The sequence below is a fragment of the Corapipo altera genome, unplaced genomic scaffold (genome assembly GCF_003945725.1).
Source record: "Corapipo altera isolate COAL_440 unplaced genomic scaffold, ASM394572v1 22b, whole genome shotgun sequence".
Taxonomy (NCBI): domain Eukaryota; kingdom Metazoa; phylum Chordata; class Aves; order Passeriformes; family Pipridae; genus Corapipo; species Corapipo altera.
Window position 1 is genome coordinate 1,628,574 of NW_020884876.1, and position 20,160 is coordinate 1,648,733.

General features: G+C 41.1%; 1 protein-coding gene across 3 annotated transcripts; it reads right to left on the reverse strand.

Annotated features, from left to right (window-relative positions):
* Positions 1-383: 383 nt before the first annotated feature.
* Positions 384-15,214, reverse strand: OCIAD2 (OCIA domain containing 2). 3 transcript variants are annotated; one of them, XM_027635973.1, is made up of 8 exons: positions 14,991-15,214; positions 11,647-11,771; positions 9,112-9,205; positions 8,250-8,303; positions 5,376-5,423; positions 4,260-4,365; positions 2,954-3,040; positions 384-595 (listed from the first exon to the last, which is right to left on the reverse strand). In XM_027635973.1, exons 2-7 carry the CDS (start codon positions 11,704-11,706, stop codon positions 2,959-2,961), a joined length of 444 nt encoding a protein of 147 aa, XP_027491774.1. In that variant the 5' UTR covers positions 11,707-11,771; positions 14,991-15,214; the 3' UTR covers positions 384-595; positions 2,954-2,958. The 3 variants fall into 3 exon arrangements, with proteins under 3 accessions (XP_027491774.1, XP_027491773.1, XP_027491775.1); XM_027635972.1 differs by having other exon boundaries at positions 11,647-11,774; XM_027635974.1 differs by lacking the exon at positions 14,991-15,214 and adding an exon at positions 13,191-13,212 and having other exon boundaries at positions 11,647-11,774.
* Positions 15,215-20,160: the final 4,946 nt, after the last annotated feature.

Genomic DNA, 20,160 nt, shown 5'->3' on the forward strand with positions numbered 1-20,160 from the left:
CATCAACATCTGGTGGCCTCAGATTGTGTACAGACCATAAATTGTTCCAAAATATTGTGTTCATGAATGTGGTACGTGCTTTTGGTATCCCTGGCAAAGTGGACCTTTGTGTAAAAGTAGCCTATTAGAAGTTGGTTCAGGACAGTTACTGCAGTGTGACAATACCCTGAACTCCCTAACCAAGGAGTAGCTCAGAGACTGGATAGCTGCTTAACTGTGCAAATCATTTAAATGTCCTTGTGCTCTTTCTATTTGACACAGATGGCAAACATTCCAACATATGGCATTTGGCTTGCTACTTAAAGTCTTGCTACAACCTAAGTACAATAGACAAATTTAATTTTTCAGCACTAAGAGCTAAATTGAGAGGAAAATAAACCAGATCATGTTGAGAAGAGAGGAGTGTATTTCAAAAAGTGCATTACAAGAAACTGGTATTTAGCGTGAATAGAACTATTTTACAATATGCAACTACTTGAAGTAAGTCAATTTACACCAAATCAAAGTCATAGAATCACCAAATTATTATTTCTTCTTTACAGAAAAGTGCCTTGAAAGAAGCTGGTCCATAAGATCTTTATCGTCTTCATCACATCTGTAAATGGAATAAAAGGACCCATTATTTAGCTGAATGGCACCTTGCTTTCAATGAGAAATGTGCAGCTTCTTGGTGATTTCTCTGAGAATGCTCCGAAGTCCCTGAGGATAAATGACATTACCTCTGGACGCATAAACATGAGTATAATTTTATCTGGGTGGTCCTCCTAGGCATTGCCAGAGCTTGTACCATATGCTTAGCATGCATAGTGGCAAGACGTGCTCAGTAGGTTCTCTGTACCTTTTTAGAGCACAGCATGATAAATTAAGAATTTTTACTTGAACATAAAAGAGATTTAACAATACAGAAAACAACACAATGCTTACAGTATTTCTTTTCCTAAGTTTCTAAAACCTGTCCATCAAAACTGATTTCTGGCAAATTCAAAATACCAAACTGGCCCAAATATAATGGCTCTTTCCTTCCAGCAATTAAAACTTCAAAGAAATACACTTGCCTTACATTTAGTTTTGGACTAAGTTTCTGACTAAGCCTTCAAGCCCTTTTAAAAACCAAACAAGAAGACCTAAGTTGCTGTTAAAAAGTGCAGCAATCACGGTCTCTGATGAACATGTGAGCTGGAACAGGAAACAGGTTCCACAGCAGAAATTCCAGGAGGAAAACAAAGAGAGGGGCCTGTGGTATCCTGCATTCTTCCCCTCTTACAGCTGCAATACTCCTTTGTATTTGAGACAATCCGCAATTTATTTAACAGCTAATTGGTACTCATACATGAGATAAATATTGTCAGCTCACAGTGGAAGGTTGAAAAAGAAAATACGTTTGGAGTTAAGGTTCAGCAAGCTGCAGCTCTGACAAACAGCAGAGGTAATTCCCACCATATACATTTGATTCCACTACACAGGTAATTGCCAGTATATGACTATCTTCAATGAAATATGCTTTGGGGTCCCTATTTGAAAGAGGTGAGGACAGTGGCCTACATAAGCATTTATTTAAAAGAAAATCTTCAAAAGCACTTAATCAGCACAGTAATGCAAGGGCTTAATTAGGTTCACAACTGCTGATGGATTGAGGGTATCATTCATTCACAGTATCTAAGTCTGGCTCACTCCCTCCTTCACACTGGCACTAGCAAGAAACCTTTCAGAAAGGTTTGGGGGCTTTTTTACCCCTTTCCTCACACGGAGCAGTGAGGTGATCTGGCACACCAATTTGCTTCATGATCTCTACAGCTGGCACAAAAGACATGCTGCCCCTTTTGGCAGCAACCATTTTAGGTGAGGCTAAGCCAAACTGCATTTTCTGCCAGTGGCTGAGCACTTGCAGCACTTGATATAAAACACTCAAGCAGTAACAAAATTGTTTAAAACCAGGACTTTATTCTAATGGTTTCTTTCAGGACAATCCTCCCTGCCATAATGTATTGTTGCATAGTAAAAATCCATCTAAATCTCTCTTCTGGGTAAGTAAACAGGTTCTGATAGGATACTCCTCCTTATAGACTGTCTGCAGGCAAGCACTTTAGATTAAGAAAGGGACCATTATCAATATCCTTGACTAAATTCCTACAGACTTTCGTTCCGAGCTACACAAACTAACGTGGCAAGATTTCAAACAAGCCCTCTGCTCTCCTCTCTTGCAGGCAGCCAAGCTATTTGCAAACACTTTCACACATTCACCTGCCTGTGAGAAATGTAGGCCAGCTTACCACAAGCAGAAAGTGTGAAAATGTTCTTAAGAAGCCCTGCTGCTGGCCTGTTTTTCATGGACAGAGTACAAGTGCCTCTACCTTGCACCCTCTAAATCCTCCTTTTTTGCAAAGGGAACTCTCCCTTTCTGGGGTGAGAACACCACATGAGCCGTGTCCCTTTCCCCACCACTTTTATACTACCCCACTAAAGCTCTTGCCGAACTATAGTACTGGATGCAAAAAACCCACCTCCACCCCCCTCAAATAAACAAACCCACACCTAACTTGTCTGCTTTTAGTTCTGAATATTTCAATGTGCTTTTAAACATCAATACGATTCATAATTATTTGATTCTTAAGTAAAAAAGTTTGAAATTAAGAGGAGTTATATTTGTTTTCATACAAGCAGTTGTCCAAATTAATTCCACTTAGGTGAATAAGCAATACCCTGCTACAGCTAAAGCAAAAATTCCTCAAAATGGGGGATTTAAAACTAGCATGAAATGTATGTAAGCTAAAAGTTAAGAAACAAATTTAATTAGAAACCACAGAATAAATAATATTTCCTTGAGTAATGCTCAGATTTTAATCCATTATTAAAATCCATGATTTTCACTATATTGTTCAAAGGTTTCAAAGAAGAATACCACTCAACATGGAAAATAACATGAGAATTTATTTTAAATTTCAAGGTTGCCTACCTGGACTAGGATGCTGAAGGAATTGAACCTTCTTTCTCACTCGATCCCACTTTAGCTTTACATTCCTTGCAAGCATGATGACACTGCCTAAAATATTGAAAGCAAATAAAATATTGAAGAATGTTGCTGGACTTCTTCTAATACAACCAAATAGCACAAAGGCAAAAGTTCTTGACGAAGTAATCTCCTGCCTATATTCCCCAGTTTTTGTAACCGCTTTATGGGACATAAACTGCAAAAGATGACATCTAAATAAACCAGCCAATAAAACCCTATTAATTAGTATTAATCCCCTTCCAGCAGTTGCCAAAATATAACAGGATTTTCTGTGCAGGAAAAGGCAGTCCTTGCCATTGTACTTATGAGCAAACCAAGCAAGGAGCAAGATGTATAACACAAAAGAGGGATGAATAGCCATTTTGTGTAATACCACGTGAGGAAAGTAATAGCTTTGTTATGTGAGGGGAAAATGCAAGTAGGGAAATAGATGAACAGTGAAGAAGCTTCCCGCTACCAGTCAGACATTTTTATAAGCATTAAAAGCTCATGCTGGTCTGGGGAAAAGATGTGGAAAGACAGAGGTGAATGATTTTGTGGATAGGATCTTTGGAAACGTATTTTGCATGTGAAAGGTGCATACCAGAAGCCATATTGAGAATGCAAAGTAGTACAGGCAGTTGAAGGAGGAGCTTGGAAGGAAGTCAGAGACTGATTTGATGGGAAGGAGCACTTTATGTGAACAGTGACTAAAATATGGAGGTACCAGGTGACAGAAGTCAACCATTGAGATCTATCCTATGGTTAGGGTTGCAAAGTAGAAAAAAATACCCTTGCAGTTTGTGCTTTTCATGATTTGGTATGACAGGATGAAGTTAGGCAAAGCCACAGAGAAGGAGGTTGGAATATGGGCTGAGATTGAAATTGTTGTTAAAATACGAGGACACTGTAAAAAAATCTGTAAGCATATTTGGCCTGCTGGTCTAAAGGAAGACTCAAAAAAGCTGAAGTGATAACTTGGATAACCTTAGCAGTATGATACTAGATGAAAAGAGAACTAATAACTGTTGTCACATCATACATTAAAGTACAGTAATTTCATTTAAATCATATCCTAATAACACTGAGTTTAATTTGCGTTTCCTGAAGAATGTATAGTAGTTTCTAATACTACCATATATAGCCTAAGACTTTGAGTAGTACCTCATGACCTGATCACAGAATTTAAATTCTAAGTCTTGCTGCATATAATTTTTACTGTGTTTTAGACTATTTTGATCTAGGATTAATACTCTAAATAAGCACAAACCTTTTTCGTTGTGGACCAAATGGTGCGATACCACTTTTCTCAAACTTTTTTTGGCATTCTCCAAAGTATGATATCTTTCCAATAGCAAAACCTAAGACACCAGCAACTATAAAGAGAGATAACAAAACACTGTTAATACAAGAGCTTAAATCAGGAGTCTGCTATTAGCTCATTTTAATCACATGACACATTGTATGTCACATGCCTTCTTAAAACATGTCACAAACACATGTGAAGTCATACAGGGATTACAGGCATGATTTCAACAACTACTGAAAACTGGCTACCTAGCGGGAGAGATAGCAATTGGTCCAAAACAATGCATGCAGGAAAAGGGTATAATATTTCTGCATCCAGAAAACAATACAATATTTAGAAGAACAGATTGTAGTGACAGCCCACAGTAAAATTAATTCACAATGTCAGCGCTAATTGCCCTTGTTTGCACACCATTGTTTATTTCCAATGATCATACTTTTAACACCAACTTCTCTGGACTTCTAAGAAGCTAGAACATCAGCCTGCCATACTATCACATTGTGGCTTTCACTCCTCACAGAGTCAGAATAAAAGACTACTTCAACATCCTCAAGTTCCTGCTGAGTTTCTGCTGAAGAAGGAATCGATTTCATTTCTTGCTATCTAAGAGCCACCTCACTGTACAGTACAATTTCCATGCTTTTATTTGTTTCCTTTATCAATCCATGTTTATGAATTAGACAGCTGAGATCAACCAAATGAGCATATGAAAAGGAACATACTATTTTATATATTATAGTAACATGATGCCTTAGTACCATAAGCTGTGCTAAGCACGGCTGATCAATGAGGCTGACATAATTTATAAAGCAAACCTGAGACTGGAGTTTTTAGGAATTTGAAAGGTTGTATTAAGTAAATATAAGCTGCTATTGGAAGTGTTTACATTTAAATGGTCTTGTTTCATACATTTATTTTTAAACACATTAGAATTCTGATTTCCTAAAGTGCTGGGGTAACATCTCATAAATTCCAAAAGAGGAAGAGTTTGGAAAGAAATTCAGAGAGATGCATCTACGGTCTGCATATTGGCTGTAAATAAGCTTTCCTTTCCTTTTAGAATTGGGTACAACTTACTTGCCATCTTGGGATATGGACCAAATCTTGGGCTTGCTGAGAAAATGCCTACAATAAAAGGAAATAGTCAGCAAACTTATTCACTTGAGGAACTCACCAGCACTAAAAACCAAGGCAGTATTCCTCCTACGAGCTTTTGCATTGCTCAAGACGAAGACTATATGAAAACCTTAGAAGTCCACTAACTCAGATTTCAGAACATCAGGGCACTTTCCATTCCACTAGTTCCTAGTGCATGTGTTTTGAGGCAGTCCTAGAGTCATAGGAGGAAAAGGATCTGGACTTTGCAGGATTCAGTTCAGGCAGGAGTTCAGAGTGTAAAATAACATGAAAACAGCACGTCTTCCACTGGTGACACCTGTAGCACTGCAGGAGAAAGAGATGGTGGTGGCTTATGTTTCAGCACAAACCAACCCTGAAAATATAATAGTGAAATTAAATCCCTTACTCAGGATCCAGGTCCCTGTGCTGCAATAAGTATGACAAGACCATTCTTCAGTAGTTTTCTGTGGCTATGGATTAAAACTGTACCACTGGTAGCTAGCCTGCTCCTCTGGAGAGGAAAGATCACACATTTTGGCCTTTCAGAGAAGAATACAGTGTGCCAAACTAGAAAATCAAAAAATTATCTTTAGCTTTTTCACCAAAATCCATCTTCCCCCAGTTAACCTGAGGAGGTGGAACCAGCATTCCTCCAAGAGCTATATATCTGGCAGAGGAGTGCCATGCTGTGGAAGAGGGCTCCACACAGCAAGATTACCACGGCAAAGGGAAGGGAACACTGGTTGCACTGTTATGTGCATTCAGATAGTAATAATGAGGCTTAGAAGCTCCAGTTTCTTCTAGAGGCTACTGTGTGCAGCCATAAAAAAGGAGTCTTTAGACAGAGGAGCATTCAGCCTATGTTAAGCACAAGGGCCTTTGCACACTGGCATCTATGTAATTTTAAACTGGGTCTCTCGGGGCAGGAGGAACAAAAGTGTTGTTTGTTTCTAATCAACCCTCCCCTCCAATTGTTGACACACAGTAATGATTATTTAATAAGGCCATTTGTTATCTCACAGCTAATCAGAAACATTCAAGTACAATGAACAGAAACTGAGTACCAGGTGCCAGAGGGTGTAGCTACTGAAACAACCCCAGAGCCCTTCCTATCACTGCTCAACCTTTTTTTAAAGTAATTCTTTGCCTTCTCTGACATACTCTCCCTTGCTCCTTCCCTCCCTATCTGCCTACAAGCTCATACATCAAGGATGCAATAGGGAACCCACATCAGCCTCTTGCAGTATAGCTGAGATTTTAGGTTAAGTGGCTGGAACAAAACAAGGGGCTTGCAACCACACACAGTGAGAAATGGATGAGCCATTTCCACCACCTCCATGTGCTGTCTCCTACTAGCCATCTTTAATAGCCCTGCTTCTTGCTTCAGGCCCTGTGATTTTTTTCTTCTCCTGCTGTATCCAGCTGCTGATGCAGGCTGAAGGACTGTCTTACTTGCTCCTGTGGGATATATCCATCGTAGCATTCTTCAGGATGGATGCCCTTCGCTCTTTACCCAAACGCTAACCTCAAACTTATAAGTAGCCAAGACCCTCAGCAGGGAAACTCAAGGTGCCATGTGTAGAACCAGGTTCATCCACCACATAAACAGAATACAATTATCTTTTAGTCTGCAGATCACAAGCCATCACTATAAAAAGCTCTCCATCTCCTCACTTTGGCAGTATTCCCTGTCCCTTTGCATCAAAGCTGTAGTCATATTGGTACATGGTCACTGTAAAAACATTTGCCAGCATTTTTCAAATAAGCCAACAGTTATAGGTTAGAAATCCGAGGGGGGGAATTTTTCTTCCCCCTGCCCCCACTGTAGGAGATTTTGAATGGAAAGGGGGGGAGGGGGTGATTAGCTTTACAAAAGAACCTAGCTGGCCGAACGGCATTCCTAAGGGATGGCCCATCAGAGGCTGGGGGGAGAGGGGAGGAGTTTTGGGGGAGGGGTTTGCTGGGCTCTTCTCAGAAGGGAGAGGGCAGTTTTCTCTCTCTGGGACAGAGACGGGGGTCTTTGTGTGGGCATTTTTGGAGAAAAGGCCTGGAAGGCAGTCTTTCTGGCTTTTCATCCTGGTGAGGCCGGACCACTGGCCTCGGTCAGCTCGCACACGGCCTCGTGACTCCAGCCAGCACCTACTGGGTTTTCATCAGAGAGTTGCGTGCTCACTTGGAGAAAAGGAGGAGCCTTGAGACACCGTCATCTGAGGACAACAGTGAGTCCCGTGGGGGGTGGACTGTTTTCCTTTCCCCCTTCTTCCACTGGGGGAAGGGTCCCCATTTTCTTTTCGGCTTCTCCCGCGACCCGAGACCCCCCCCCCAGACCCCTCCCTGTGTGGTGACCGCCAGAGCCCAACAGCGCCCCCTGTCGGCCACGACAGGGTACTGCAGGCTCTGCACCTCCAGTGATCCAACAGCGCCCCCTGCCGGCCGTGATCAGAACTGCGCTAAAAGACAGAGAAGTATTCAGACTTTTCTTTCGTAGTCATATTGGTACATGGTCACTGTAAAAACAGTGCCAGCATTTTTCAAATAAGCCAACAGTTAGAGCTACAGCACTGATTCTGATGCCTCTGCTCAGGCTGTACAATAACCCGTCCTACAATCTGCCCCAGTGAAGACTCTACTCAAATGCATGTGATCATGGTGACAGAAACCAGCCACCGGTTTTTGGATTTGCAAATTAAGTTTTCAGTTCGTGCTCTTTCAAAAGAATGACTGTGGCAATGCATATATAATGATCAAATCACTCTAACAATGATGGTGATGAGTAAGAGGAATATTGATCTTGAAAAACAGCACTTTAATCATGTACTTTTTTATCTTTACCTTTTGAGATTAGCCCCTGGGTGACAAGCATGCTCCCGAGAGACAAAGGAAGAGCTGTGAAAACAAAAAGGAGGTTAGTAGCTGGTATCAGCCAAAATTTGTATTTGGTAAATACTTTACTCTCTTATACGTTGCATGTTTTATATGTTTCTAATGTTAAACACATTACATTAACTTTGCCTACTGTTCTAATCACTTATTAGATATGTTCATTCAGATTACGTTCTCTTCAAAGCAAGAATGTGCTCACACAGTGCCAGACATCAGCCATGTTGTAACATTCGGAGCTAATGCATTATGTATACTTATTAAATAATAGTTTCCATAATCTGAATAACTCCTCTCACTACTGCAGCACTAGAAACATCAGCAGCGCTGATGAAATGCTGAAATCCTTTTCAATAGTCTCCATTCAGAAAATATGTAATTTAGATACAAACTGACGTGGTGGACTTAAAAGGCACTAAAACGCTGAGTAATTAATCTTTCAGATGTCCTAATACCTGAAGAATGTCACAAATCCAAGACACATAGCCACACCTGCCTTCCATTCAAAGGCAAGAATAAGTACATAACAAAGTAAAACATTCCTAAGGTGGTTGTATTAATGGACCTCAAGAATAGAACTAACTCTACAATTGTTAAAGTAAGTTCATATTAAACAAGAGTTTAATTCAACCATCCTTACTTACAATGATTATGCAAATAATTCAATTAACTCTGTAATAACACAATGCTTAACTTAACCTAACAGAGTTAACCCACAGCAATATTCTGACAAAAAAGCATTTTGCAGTCAGTTTGGCATATGTACATCAAGAAGTCATTCTCAGTGTGGTAAGAATAACTTTGGATCACCCACCTCTGTACCAGAAACTTTCCTGCTTGCATTCCTTACGGATCCTTGCAAATTCTCCATCATCTTGAATTTGGGAGGTGGGGCAAAAGAACATTGGCTGAAAGCATAAACCTGGATTAGTTTACTGAACTTAATTGCACAGGAAAAAAAAAAAAAGATACATTATTAAAAAAAACCCAAATAAAATACAATGCAAAAAACAACCAACCAAGCAAAACTCCTTATTCTGTTCTAGGCAGTGTGATGAAATACTTGATACCCCAATACAGACACAGAAAGAACTACACAGGTTTTATGTTAAAACCATTCACCCTGTTGGTCTGCTTTCCTAAAATAGCTCAGCTGCTGTTTACCCCAGAAGCATATTGCTTTATTTCTGCTAGTCATTTCATTCTCATGAGCTACCTCATCTTTCTGGGAAAGAAATGACAGGAAATAAAGACAGAGTGGCAGTTTCCAAAAATGAAATTCTGCCCCATACAGAAGTCAACTGGAGTTCAGTAAGAGCAGATTTTCCAAGTATTCAGAAGAGGGTCAACATAAACTCCACCAGATTCCCCACTAGCAGAACTTTCTGAGCAGTTTAAATGTATTCACGGCATTAACTTAACTCAATTACACTGCCTTCACCCTTATAATAATTAGCTCACCAACAGACTCCTTTTAGGTTAACAGTAGCTCTTTTTTCCCCCCATTTTCATTGTGAGAAAAAAGTGCCAGTATTCTCTCCTGCATTCTGCTGTCCAGGGTATTGACATGCAGATAGAAGTAGATTATTTTTCTTTAAAAAAAGACTCTGCTATGAGTGTTAGCACTTGCAGTATCATTACTGGACATCTGAAACATATGGGTGTACTGGTTTGGACTGGGAAAGAATTTATTTTCTCTATAGTAACTGGTATGGTGCTGGGTTTTGGATTTGACCAAACCAGTGTTGGTAATACGGGGTTGTCTTAGCTACTGCTGAGCAATGCTTACACAGAGTGAAGACCTTTTCTGTTTCTCTCTGTTTGCCCCAACAGCAAATGGGCTGGGGGTGCACAAGAATTTGGGAGGGGGCACAGCTGGGACAGTGGACCCCAACTGACCCAAGGGATATTTCATATCTTATGATGTGCTCAGCAAGAAAAGCTGGGAAAAGAAGGAGTTGTCATTAAGTTAAAATTAATTGAAATTTCAACATTTTTCTGTAAAAACATCACATCTACAAACATACTTTTTCCTGAAAGCAAACATCACAGAACACGCAGTGCCTTGGGGAAAAGTGCACATTCATCTCTTACAGGAGTCTATCTCATTTTATGCCTGACTGATCCATGATTTTGTAACCATAATAATGAAATGCATCTATTGGCCACAACCACAGGTTTCATATTTCAGCTAATTAATATCTCAGTCCTTCTTCAAGCACTGCTCCTACGGAAGCTAACGGCAGTTCTGCTTGGATAAACAGTACAGAAATTACTCCACCCCAGATCGTAGAGAACCACTCCAAACAGGTTTCAGAGCAAAGTCACAGCAAACAGAGTAAAGTCCAAACAGGTTGAGTGAAAGGTAAGGAAATGAGTGTCAGGGCCCTACGTGCACCAACAGGCTTTGCAATCTTTCTGCCTCCATACACACCCTGCCAGGGGTTTAGCTGCTCGGGTTTAAAGTCAGCCCTAACATGGCACAGTTGTGTAACACTGAATCAGGTTGCTGTGAAAACAGCAAAGCTGGGAGAAAGAGCTGCAAGAAGCTTTGCCCAAGGCCTCTGCCCTTCGGCTCATGAGCTGCATATAAGCACAGGCCCTTACCCTATGTTGTAGGGCCTGTACCTGGCCCTTTACCAGGAAGATCCTTACCTTGCCTTGCTAACTTCATCTTCTGGCGTACCATAAGACTTGCCTTATCCCTATGGAATGGCCTGCCAATCACTGAACTGACTGTAGGCTGTCCCCAGTCAACATCATTGGATCTGCTCTCCTCCTCTATTTTGGGTACTGTGGGACTGCGCTCCTTATCCCTGAGGTCCCAGCCCTTGCTGCCTTGCTGGCACTCATGACTCCAAGGTCCCCTTTCCTTGCAGAAAAAAAAACACTTTAGCTGCCCTCTGGTAAAGACTGATTAGCAACAAGGTCGTACCACATTTAAATTCCTCGATTTCTCCATCAGAGGAAAATGCTCATCTTCTGTACAGCTGGAGGGCAGATTTTTGTGCAGTACTGTTCCCTTCTCCCCTTCTGAATACTCAGACACACACATGCACAACTTGATGGGGATGGGTTATACTGGCCCTGTACTCACACACTATGGCTCTGCCAGTTCATAACTAGTTTAACTAACATAGCATAAATCAGGGCCTTAACCTTAAGACTCACAACTCCTATCCCTCTGAGCATAGTGAACCTGGAAAAATAACACATAGCCCTTCTTCTCTTCATTTATATGCTTAACCTAACAGACATCTGTTTCTGTCTTCAATAAAAGCAATTGAGGCAAAATCCCAGTTATTCACTAGCAATAGAATCAAAATAAAAGGGAGGAAACCCAACTTACCCATTTAGATTGCTTTATTGGAGGTATCTGACTTTTCTCTTGGACTGCTTCAGAAGACATTGTCTCTTTCCTTGTACTCCTTGTTCACCAGAAGCTCCGCGTTTTATGCTCGGCTACTTCTCTTTCTGCTATGTACAAAGGTAAAAGAACAAACTATCATACTGATACTGTAAATTCAATGTTCATCTAGAAATAAAAATGACCAAGTTGAAAGGAGTGTATTTTTGATAGCAGAGAACATCCAGTCACCTGATATGCAGTTCACGGCACAGTGTATCACTTATCAGCAACACAAAGTTCTGTGTAACCCAACTCAGACATGCTGAATCATGACCTAACACAGCACGCTCAGTGAGAGAGAAATGAGAATAAACATGAGCAAGTCATCTAAAACCTTTCTAACTTTTATTGCAGGTCAAAAAAAATAGTTTCTTTAGCGTGCTGTCCGGAATTACTGCACTGCTTCAATCCTCACTGCTGTCATCTAAAGTCTGGATTACACAGGACCCACAAGGCAAGCTTATTGCAAACCACATTTGCATTTTTCCAAAAAACACTATCCAGTTACAAACACCCTTAAAAAAAATTAATCTAGAAGCATAAATAGATTCCAAAGAGTTTTAGAGTTGCAATCTTCCGTGCCTGAGAATTGGGATACTAGGGAAAAGCAAGAAGGAATCCCATTTATTTCTAAACTGTGATTTTTACCTAGCACTTTGCTGCATGGTCTGGCACTTTATTTATCAACATACAGGGCACTGCTGCTTTCCCAAAAGTATTCTCTGAGAATGGTGGCACTGAGCAAGGCTAAAGTGACTGTGAAGGGCAGAGTTAAACAGAAAAGATAAGCAACAATTTAATAACCCAATTTTTTTTTGCATTTATAATATTACCATATAAACCACTTTCTGCACTTATCTTGGAGTCAGTTACACAGCTATAAAGTTCAAACAATGTCTGCTTCACACGCACTACATATTCAGACAGCAAAGCTTTCTTAAATAATGGAACAGAAGCAACACTACCTCCTCTCTCCCCTTGGTAAAAAAAAAGTCAATTAACTATTGCATTCACACCAATTTTTACTTAATTCTCAGATACTTGCAAAAATGACAGTGACCACTGTGTCTTTGAAAAAACTTAGGTTTGAAAAAAACATAATATCAGGAAAGCTCACAGCTCTACATTGTCTGCCTCAATCTGAGAGCACTTTAATTTCCATCAGTCTCTCGTCACTTAATGCAAAAAAGGACATAGAAGATGAGAAAAATGCATAAAACTTTAAAGAGGTTTGTGTCAACCAAAGATCAACCAAATTTTCTTATTCTTATCTGCTTTCTTATCTACTCACAAAACCTACTTGTGTAGATGGTTGCATAAAAATAATCACTGGAAGCAGTTTCTAACTGCTGCAATAGATTTAAAGTGCTTATCTTTTTCACGAGGATAAAAAAGCTGAGTCACTGGAGAAAAATAAATTTAAAAAAAAAAAAAAAGAAAGGAGTATAAGCTAAGATTATAAAAATTTGCAGCTTGCCATTTACCTCCTGTATAGTCTTCAGCATACATTTCTCCTGAATCATAAGTTATTCAACTACGTTACTGCTTCAACATAACAAAGAATCTCAAAAATATTTAGCCCTTTAAGCAGCCTCCTGGTACATCTCCCACATGGGATGAAAGCTGAAAGCTACACTGGCAAGAATGAAACAAAGAGACAAAGTTAAGGTCATCAAAATACTATGTAACTGAATTATTAATATTCATACTTAGTAGACTGAGGAATGTAAAAGTGTTCCAGTATTTTGAGGCCCTATGTCTCGGAAAGACAACTGTCATCCCAAAAAATAACTTTATTTGCATTAACCTACTAAAGAAATGTAGCTTTCTTGTAACTTTCTGTAATACTTATTACTGTTTTCTCAACGTACATATGTAATTCTTAGTGTAACAATTAACTGTATATTGTCTTAGCTGCCTTAAGAAGAATTCTCAAAGATGTTATTCTTCTGTCTAACTGAAATACTTATGGATCATTTATTCATCTAGAGAAGAAAAGGCTAATATCAGGCTCCTGAAAGATCTCATGGTTTCAATACTTCTAACTGAATGATAAAGAAACAGTATGCAAGAAGATAGCTAAGTTTTTCAAGTGTGAGAATTGTCAACTTCACATACTCTGTTTACAACAAGACACCTCCTTCCAAACAGGAATGGTGACAACATAATAGGGTTACTTGGGAGAGAAGGTGGGAGCCAAAACTGCATGTGTTAACTGGTCCCTGCAGCAGACTGTGATCAGCAGTGAACACTGGACATCTGCCCAAGGCAAGCACCACTCATCACTGAGACAACTCATTAAGACTTCAGAAAGGCGCTTTGAGGACTGTGAAGAACGGGGGACGATTCACCATGATGTTTCACACCCCTCTGAACCGGCTCTTTGTTTTAAATCCAGGCTCTTATTTCAGTGAGTCTACAGAGCAGCTGCACTTAGGTCTTCAACGAAAAGCTCCCTACAGCACCTGTGCCCACAGCAGGGAGCAGAGGAACGCTCTGCATTTGTCTGGCCGTGCCTCCGCAGCAGCTGCTCAGTGCCCTCACCCTGGGTACAGCACACCCGGCCAGCACAGGGGATTGCTTTCACTGCATCACAGAATCATTTAGGTTGGAAAAGACCTCTGAGATCATCGAGTCCAACCTTTGACTGATCACCAACACATCAACTAGACCACGGCACCAAGTGCCCCGCCCAGTCTTTCCTTAAACACCTCCAGGGATGGTGACTCAGTCACCTCCCTGGGCAGCCCATTCCAATGCCTAATCACCCTTCCTGTGGAGAAATTCTTCCTGATGTCCAAACTAAACCTCTTCTGGCGCAGCTTGAGGCCATTTCCTCTTGTCCTGTCACTAGCTGCCTGGGAGAAGAGGCCAAGCCCCACCTGGCTACAACCTCCTTTCAGGTAGTTGTAGAGAGTGATAAGGTCTCCCCTGAGCCTCCTCTTCTCCAGGTTGAACAATCTAAGCTCGCTCAGACGCTCCTCACAGGACTTGTGCTCTAGTCCCCTCACCAGCCTCGCTCCCCTTCTTTGGACACGCTGCAGCACCTCAATGTCCTTTCTGAATTGAGGGGCCCCGTCCCTGGCGCTGGGACAAGGGGCGAGGGGCCGGGCGCTGGCAGGGAATGCCTTACATGAGCCGTCGCCTGCCCCGGGCCGGCTGCCGAGAGACACACCCCGGCCTGCCCCCGCCGCGACGCCGGAGAAATTTGGCCCCGCGGAGCTCAGCCCCTCCGGCAGAGAAAGCAGGAGGATAGCGCTCCACCGGTCCCAAGCAGCGCTTACCTCTCTCGGGCCGCCAGAGAAAGCGGAAGGAAGTGGCCCGGCCCTGCCAGCCCCGGAAGATTGTGAGGGGGCCCGGCTGCACCGGAGCCGTGGCCGGGCGGGGACCGGCTACGCCCCGCGCCCGCCTCGGCGTCCGGGGCTGAGCCGCCCTGGAGCAGCGCCGACCCACCGCCACCTCCCGGTCGTGCTGCCGGGCTCCACCGCCACCTCCCGGCCGCCGGCCGCAGGGACCAGCCCGCAGTGCCCCGCTTGGTTCCCCTCTCGCCCCGGCCCCTCGGGCCTGCCAGCATCTCCTACTACATGAGCCGTTCTCGCCGCCGCGTGGTCTGTTCCAGCAGGCGAACAGCGAGCGCGTCGAGAAAGTTCCGCGTTCTCGTATTTTCTGACTGAAGTTCTTAACGTTTTTTTAGCAAGAGTATTTGTTAATGAAGTTAACAGAATCATTAGGGTCGGAAGTGACCTCTGGAGATCATCTGGTCCAACCCCCCTGCCAAGGCAGGGTCACCTACAGGAGGTGGCACAGGAACTTGTCCGGGGGGGTTGTAATGTCTCCAGACAGGGAGACTCTGTGACCTCCCTGGGCAGCCTGTTCCAGTGCTCTGCCACCCTCAGTGTAAAGTTCTTCCTCATGTTGAGGTGAAATTTCGTATGTTTTAGTTTATGGCCATTGCTCCTCATCCTGTCGCTGGGCACCACCAAAAAAGAGTCTGACACCATCCTTTTGACACCTGCCTTTGAGCTATTTTGATGCACTAATGAGATCCCCTCTCAGTCTTCTCTAGACTAAATATGCACAGCTTCCTCGATCTTTCCTCATAAAAGAGATGCTCCAGACCCCTAATCATTCTTCTAGCTCTCCACTAGACCTTCTCCAGTAGGTTCTTGTCTTTCTTGTAGTGAGGAGCCCAGTGTATGACACATGGTGCTGGAGGCTTTCCTATGAATTGAAAACATTTTTTGTGGAAATGAAATCTTGTTCTTTAAAGAAGTGACAAGATCTATTTTGACCATTTTGGAGTGAAAAGCCCTGCTTATCTGCTTTGATTTTAATACTATGATGCTTATGTAAGTATATAAATAAATTTTAATATTAGCAAGAAGAAAATTAAACAATTAAAAAAGGCACTTTCATCAATCAAAAATAATTTTGCAAGAAAAAGTTATCCTGAAAATGTCAGTTGGGGGGGGGTGTTCCTCTAGGAATACTGAAAAAATTGTTCCACTTTCTCTGAAATTAAAAATGCAATGCCCTTCTTTAAGGATAAGCTTTCTAAAGCAAGGAATGTAAACATGAATTTAATTTTGTATTTTGTCTTTAATAAAAAAATCTCCATTTCTGTTGTGTTTTGCTTTGTTTTTTTCACAGTGAAACATAATAGTTTTAGAGTATCCTAAATGGTGATATGACACCCCAGTACTTATCATGAAATCAACAGCTTGTGAGATCACCATTAAACTTCCTCCTTTTACATGACTTTGGCATCTCGATTTAATAGTAAGCATAAGTCATGGTTTATTTTCTTGAGTCCAAAAAAGCTTTCAGCTTCGAGAAGTCTTGGCTACTTGAAGCCCCTTTCACTAGACTATTCTCCCACTCTTGCGTGACAAACCAGAGGATTGGGCTTTGCTGCTGCATGATGTGCTTTTCACATGGAGGTTGGGCAGGAATGATCTCCTAAAAGAAGTCTTAAAAGTGTACCTAATAGCTCCTGTGCTCTAAAAGGTATTCTTGAAATCATATGTAAAACTGGCTGCATTGTACTCTGCAAAATACAATACACGAGAAAATCCCATGTGGGGAGAGTACCTAATAACCAATACCTTCTTGACTGGTAACAGTTAAGAATAACAGCTTAAACTGGACATAAAGTGAAAGAGCACTGGAATGACAATTTCCTCATGAGGCATATGCGAGCCTGGTGATAGTGATTGCCTAGGGATGGGACTGTTTGGATTCTTGCAGCTTCCTGTGCAAAAATGCCTATTAAAAATCAGGTTAAACTTCCTTTTAATTTTAACTTTAAAGTTGGTTATCACAATTGACTATGTTCTTCAAATACTCTTTGTTTCCAAAATTTACCTGAAAGTACTTCATAGTTATAAAAAATGGAGAGAGGTAATGGGCAGAAATCAATAAATGTTAGTGATTCAGAAGAATAAACACAAACCAAAAGAGAGATTCTTATCCCTCCCAGAATGAAACCAACTTTACACGTCAAAATAAAAAAAACCAAGAGATACCAAAAATAAAACAACCATTATGGACTTGAATGTTTGGCTGAGGAATTTTCTGCTATCAGAGTAGAAGGAGACTTTACAAACTCAGGGAAGGTTTGCAGGTTCTGGCTGCTTGTCTGAAAAACCTCTTAGAAAACACTGGAGGGTTGCCAGGGTCCTGAGGTTCACTACATTCACCAAAGGCAAAGCCTTTGCAGTGCAGGTATTTAACAGAAACACCCCATGTATACATACAGCACATGAGAGAAGGAGGAACGTATCATAAATATGATTATTTGTCCATTATAAAATTAAACAGATCATTAATTGCTTAAAAATTCCCTGAGAAACGAAGACCTGGAGTAATGGAAGCACAGTACAGCTACAAAAATGTATCAGTCACAGAAACATTTAGAGCATGGAGAACTAAGAATTACACTATAGGATATTGTTCTCATGCTAATAAGAGTAGGAGTTAAGGGTGAATGAAAAGACATGAAACATCGCAGCAGGAAACAGTCAACATACCTCTAAGTAAAACATTAAACTGTCCTCACTACATACAAGAAATCTTACAAGTTTTCTATGTCCTGGCTGATTCTGGGATGTACTTATTTTTATTTTACACTTGGTCTGGCTTATCTTTTAGTAGAAATGAAGATCTGACAATTATCAGATGTTCAAGAGTTGGGATTTCCTCTTCTCAGTGTAAAGAAGCCAGTAAAATGGTTGAAGAGACCTGGATGTGTTTGTGTTTCCACTGTGTGACAGGTGCCTAACTGTAAACTCACCCACACCAACTTTTTTCCAGAGTCACTTTCTTAATCCTAATCTGTGCTCATACCTTTATGCTTTTTTTTTTTCCTCCATTTTTCTGGCACTTTCTTCTGCTTCTTCATCATGCCTATTCAGGCCCATCTCTACTGGACTATATGCAAGTAGAGCTTCTCACACATGTCTGAAAATTGTTTTAAATTTCATGTGTTTACTTTGGGTTTCAAAACTTTGAACCCAAATAGTTTTAACCCAAATAAAGCATTTTTTTTTACAATCACTAGCTTTAGAGAGATTTACCCCTGTCAAGCAATATAATTGTGGGGCTGTAATTTATTTTCTGTTAATCTCAGCTAATTTTGTATGTCTACATTAGGGTAAGGGTATGTTAAATACTATTCTAAAATGAAAATACTCTTTTTTGTGTGAGTGGAAACTCCTAGTATAGTATGTTATCTTGGCTTTGCTGATTTTCCTTCATTATATTCCTGTAAAGATCAGCTGCTTTTGCTGTATTTTTTATCAGCTACAGATGTGGTGCTTCAAGATTAAAAAAATATAGTGAAAGGCATTCCTACACATACATGTGTTATGAATCACCTTGTAAGCACTGACTTTTGTATTTAAGAAATTACACCGGAAAACTCTCTCCTCTTGTGCTCTGATGCTTATGTGTGTGTCAGCCCTATGGAGAGCACTTCATTACATGTGAAGCCAAACTTAGTAGTTGCTAAGAATGTCAGAGAGACTACCCAGAATGTGATGGCTAAATTTCTCAGGATTTACATTATCTTCATTGCATTATGAATTTGATGGAAGCCACACCAGCATGTCAGGTTCATGAGTTCAGCCATGTCTAGTTTTACTGGAACTCCACCTTGAACCATGAAGCAAGACACTGTAATTACAAAAAGTGTTGCAAAATTGTTTCAAATACTTATTGGCTTAATGCATACTGTGAGCCTCACACTCTCCCTATGCAGCTACAAGATCAGCCATGTTCCAGATTTACTCTAGCCAAGGATCTCATCTTCCAAGTTCCATTTGTGTCACACCACAGCAAGATGAAATGGTGACATCACTTACATAATCCTGAGCCAGTAATAAGTGAACTTGGTGACTATTCTGGTATGATTTTTCTTAAATGAAGAAAAAGATGCCTTTAGTGACATGGAACTTGGAGAAGACAGAAAGAAGGTAACTAAATCTATGAATCTCATTTTTCCTCCCCTAGTGATGTTGACTTTTCCCTCAAAATACTTCAATTCTTTTGTGGACATTTAAAAAAAATGTTTTCAAATAGTATCCAAAATTCAACAGAATTTTAGTAGCTAGCCAAACCCCATTATACTGTGGGGTAAATGAATCACTTGACTTTGAGACTACTGGGACAAACTTTTGTTCCAGATGTTTTGACTGGAATTTATTGCTATATGTCAGGTGTTCATAGTTTACTCCTATGGATTTGGAGTTTCACGAGGCAAGGAAAGAAAATGCATACCATGAAGTTTAGTTAGAATGGGACAATAGTTTTAACACAAATGAGAAGATACAGCTGGCAGTTTCATAGGGTGCTGTATGAAGATTAATAAAACTTGAGAAGATGACATATTCCAACAGCAAGAGGACTTCTTAGTTACAATTTTACTTTTCATGCCAAAAATGAAATTCTAAATTTCAGATTTTGTTTATGTAATCCTTTTGCCATAACTTGGCAGCTACGCTCATGGCTGTGTCGATTTAACTCGGGATCTCTTCTAAAACTAGCAAAAGTAATGACTCAGGAACCTCAGCCAACTAAATGCTTCTTTTGATGCTTTTTGCAGACAGCATTGCTTATCATAAGTCCTCACTCTGCTGTAAAACAACACACATTTCGCTGAGATGAGCACAGCATTAATCCGGACACCTCCGAACCCCACAAAATCATCCAAGCATTTATACAAGCAGCAAGTGGGTCAGCTCCTCTTTTCCCCATCAGACCGTGGGATGACAACCTTTTGCTTTTATTCTCCTTGCTGGAGTGACTGTTCGGTGGACAGGTGCTCCTTTGCTGACAGGTCAGCGAAGGGGCGAGACCTCCTCGCCGTTCCGCGTGGCGGGGCTGTGAAGAACAAGCTCCGGCCGTGCGGGCTGCCCGCCCCCGCCGCGGGGACGCGGCTCCCCGAGGCGGGACGGG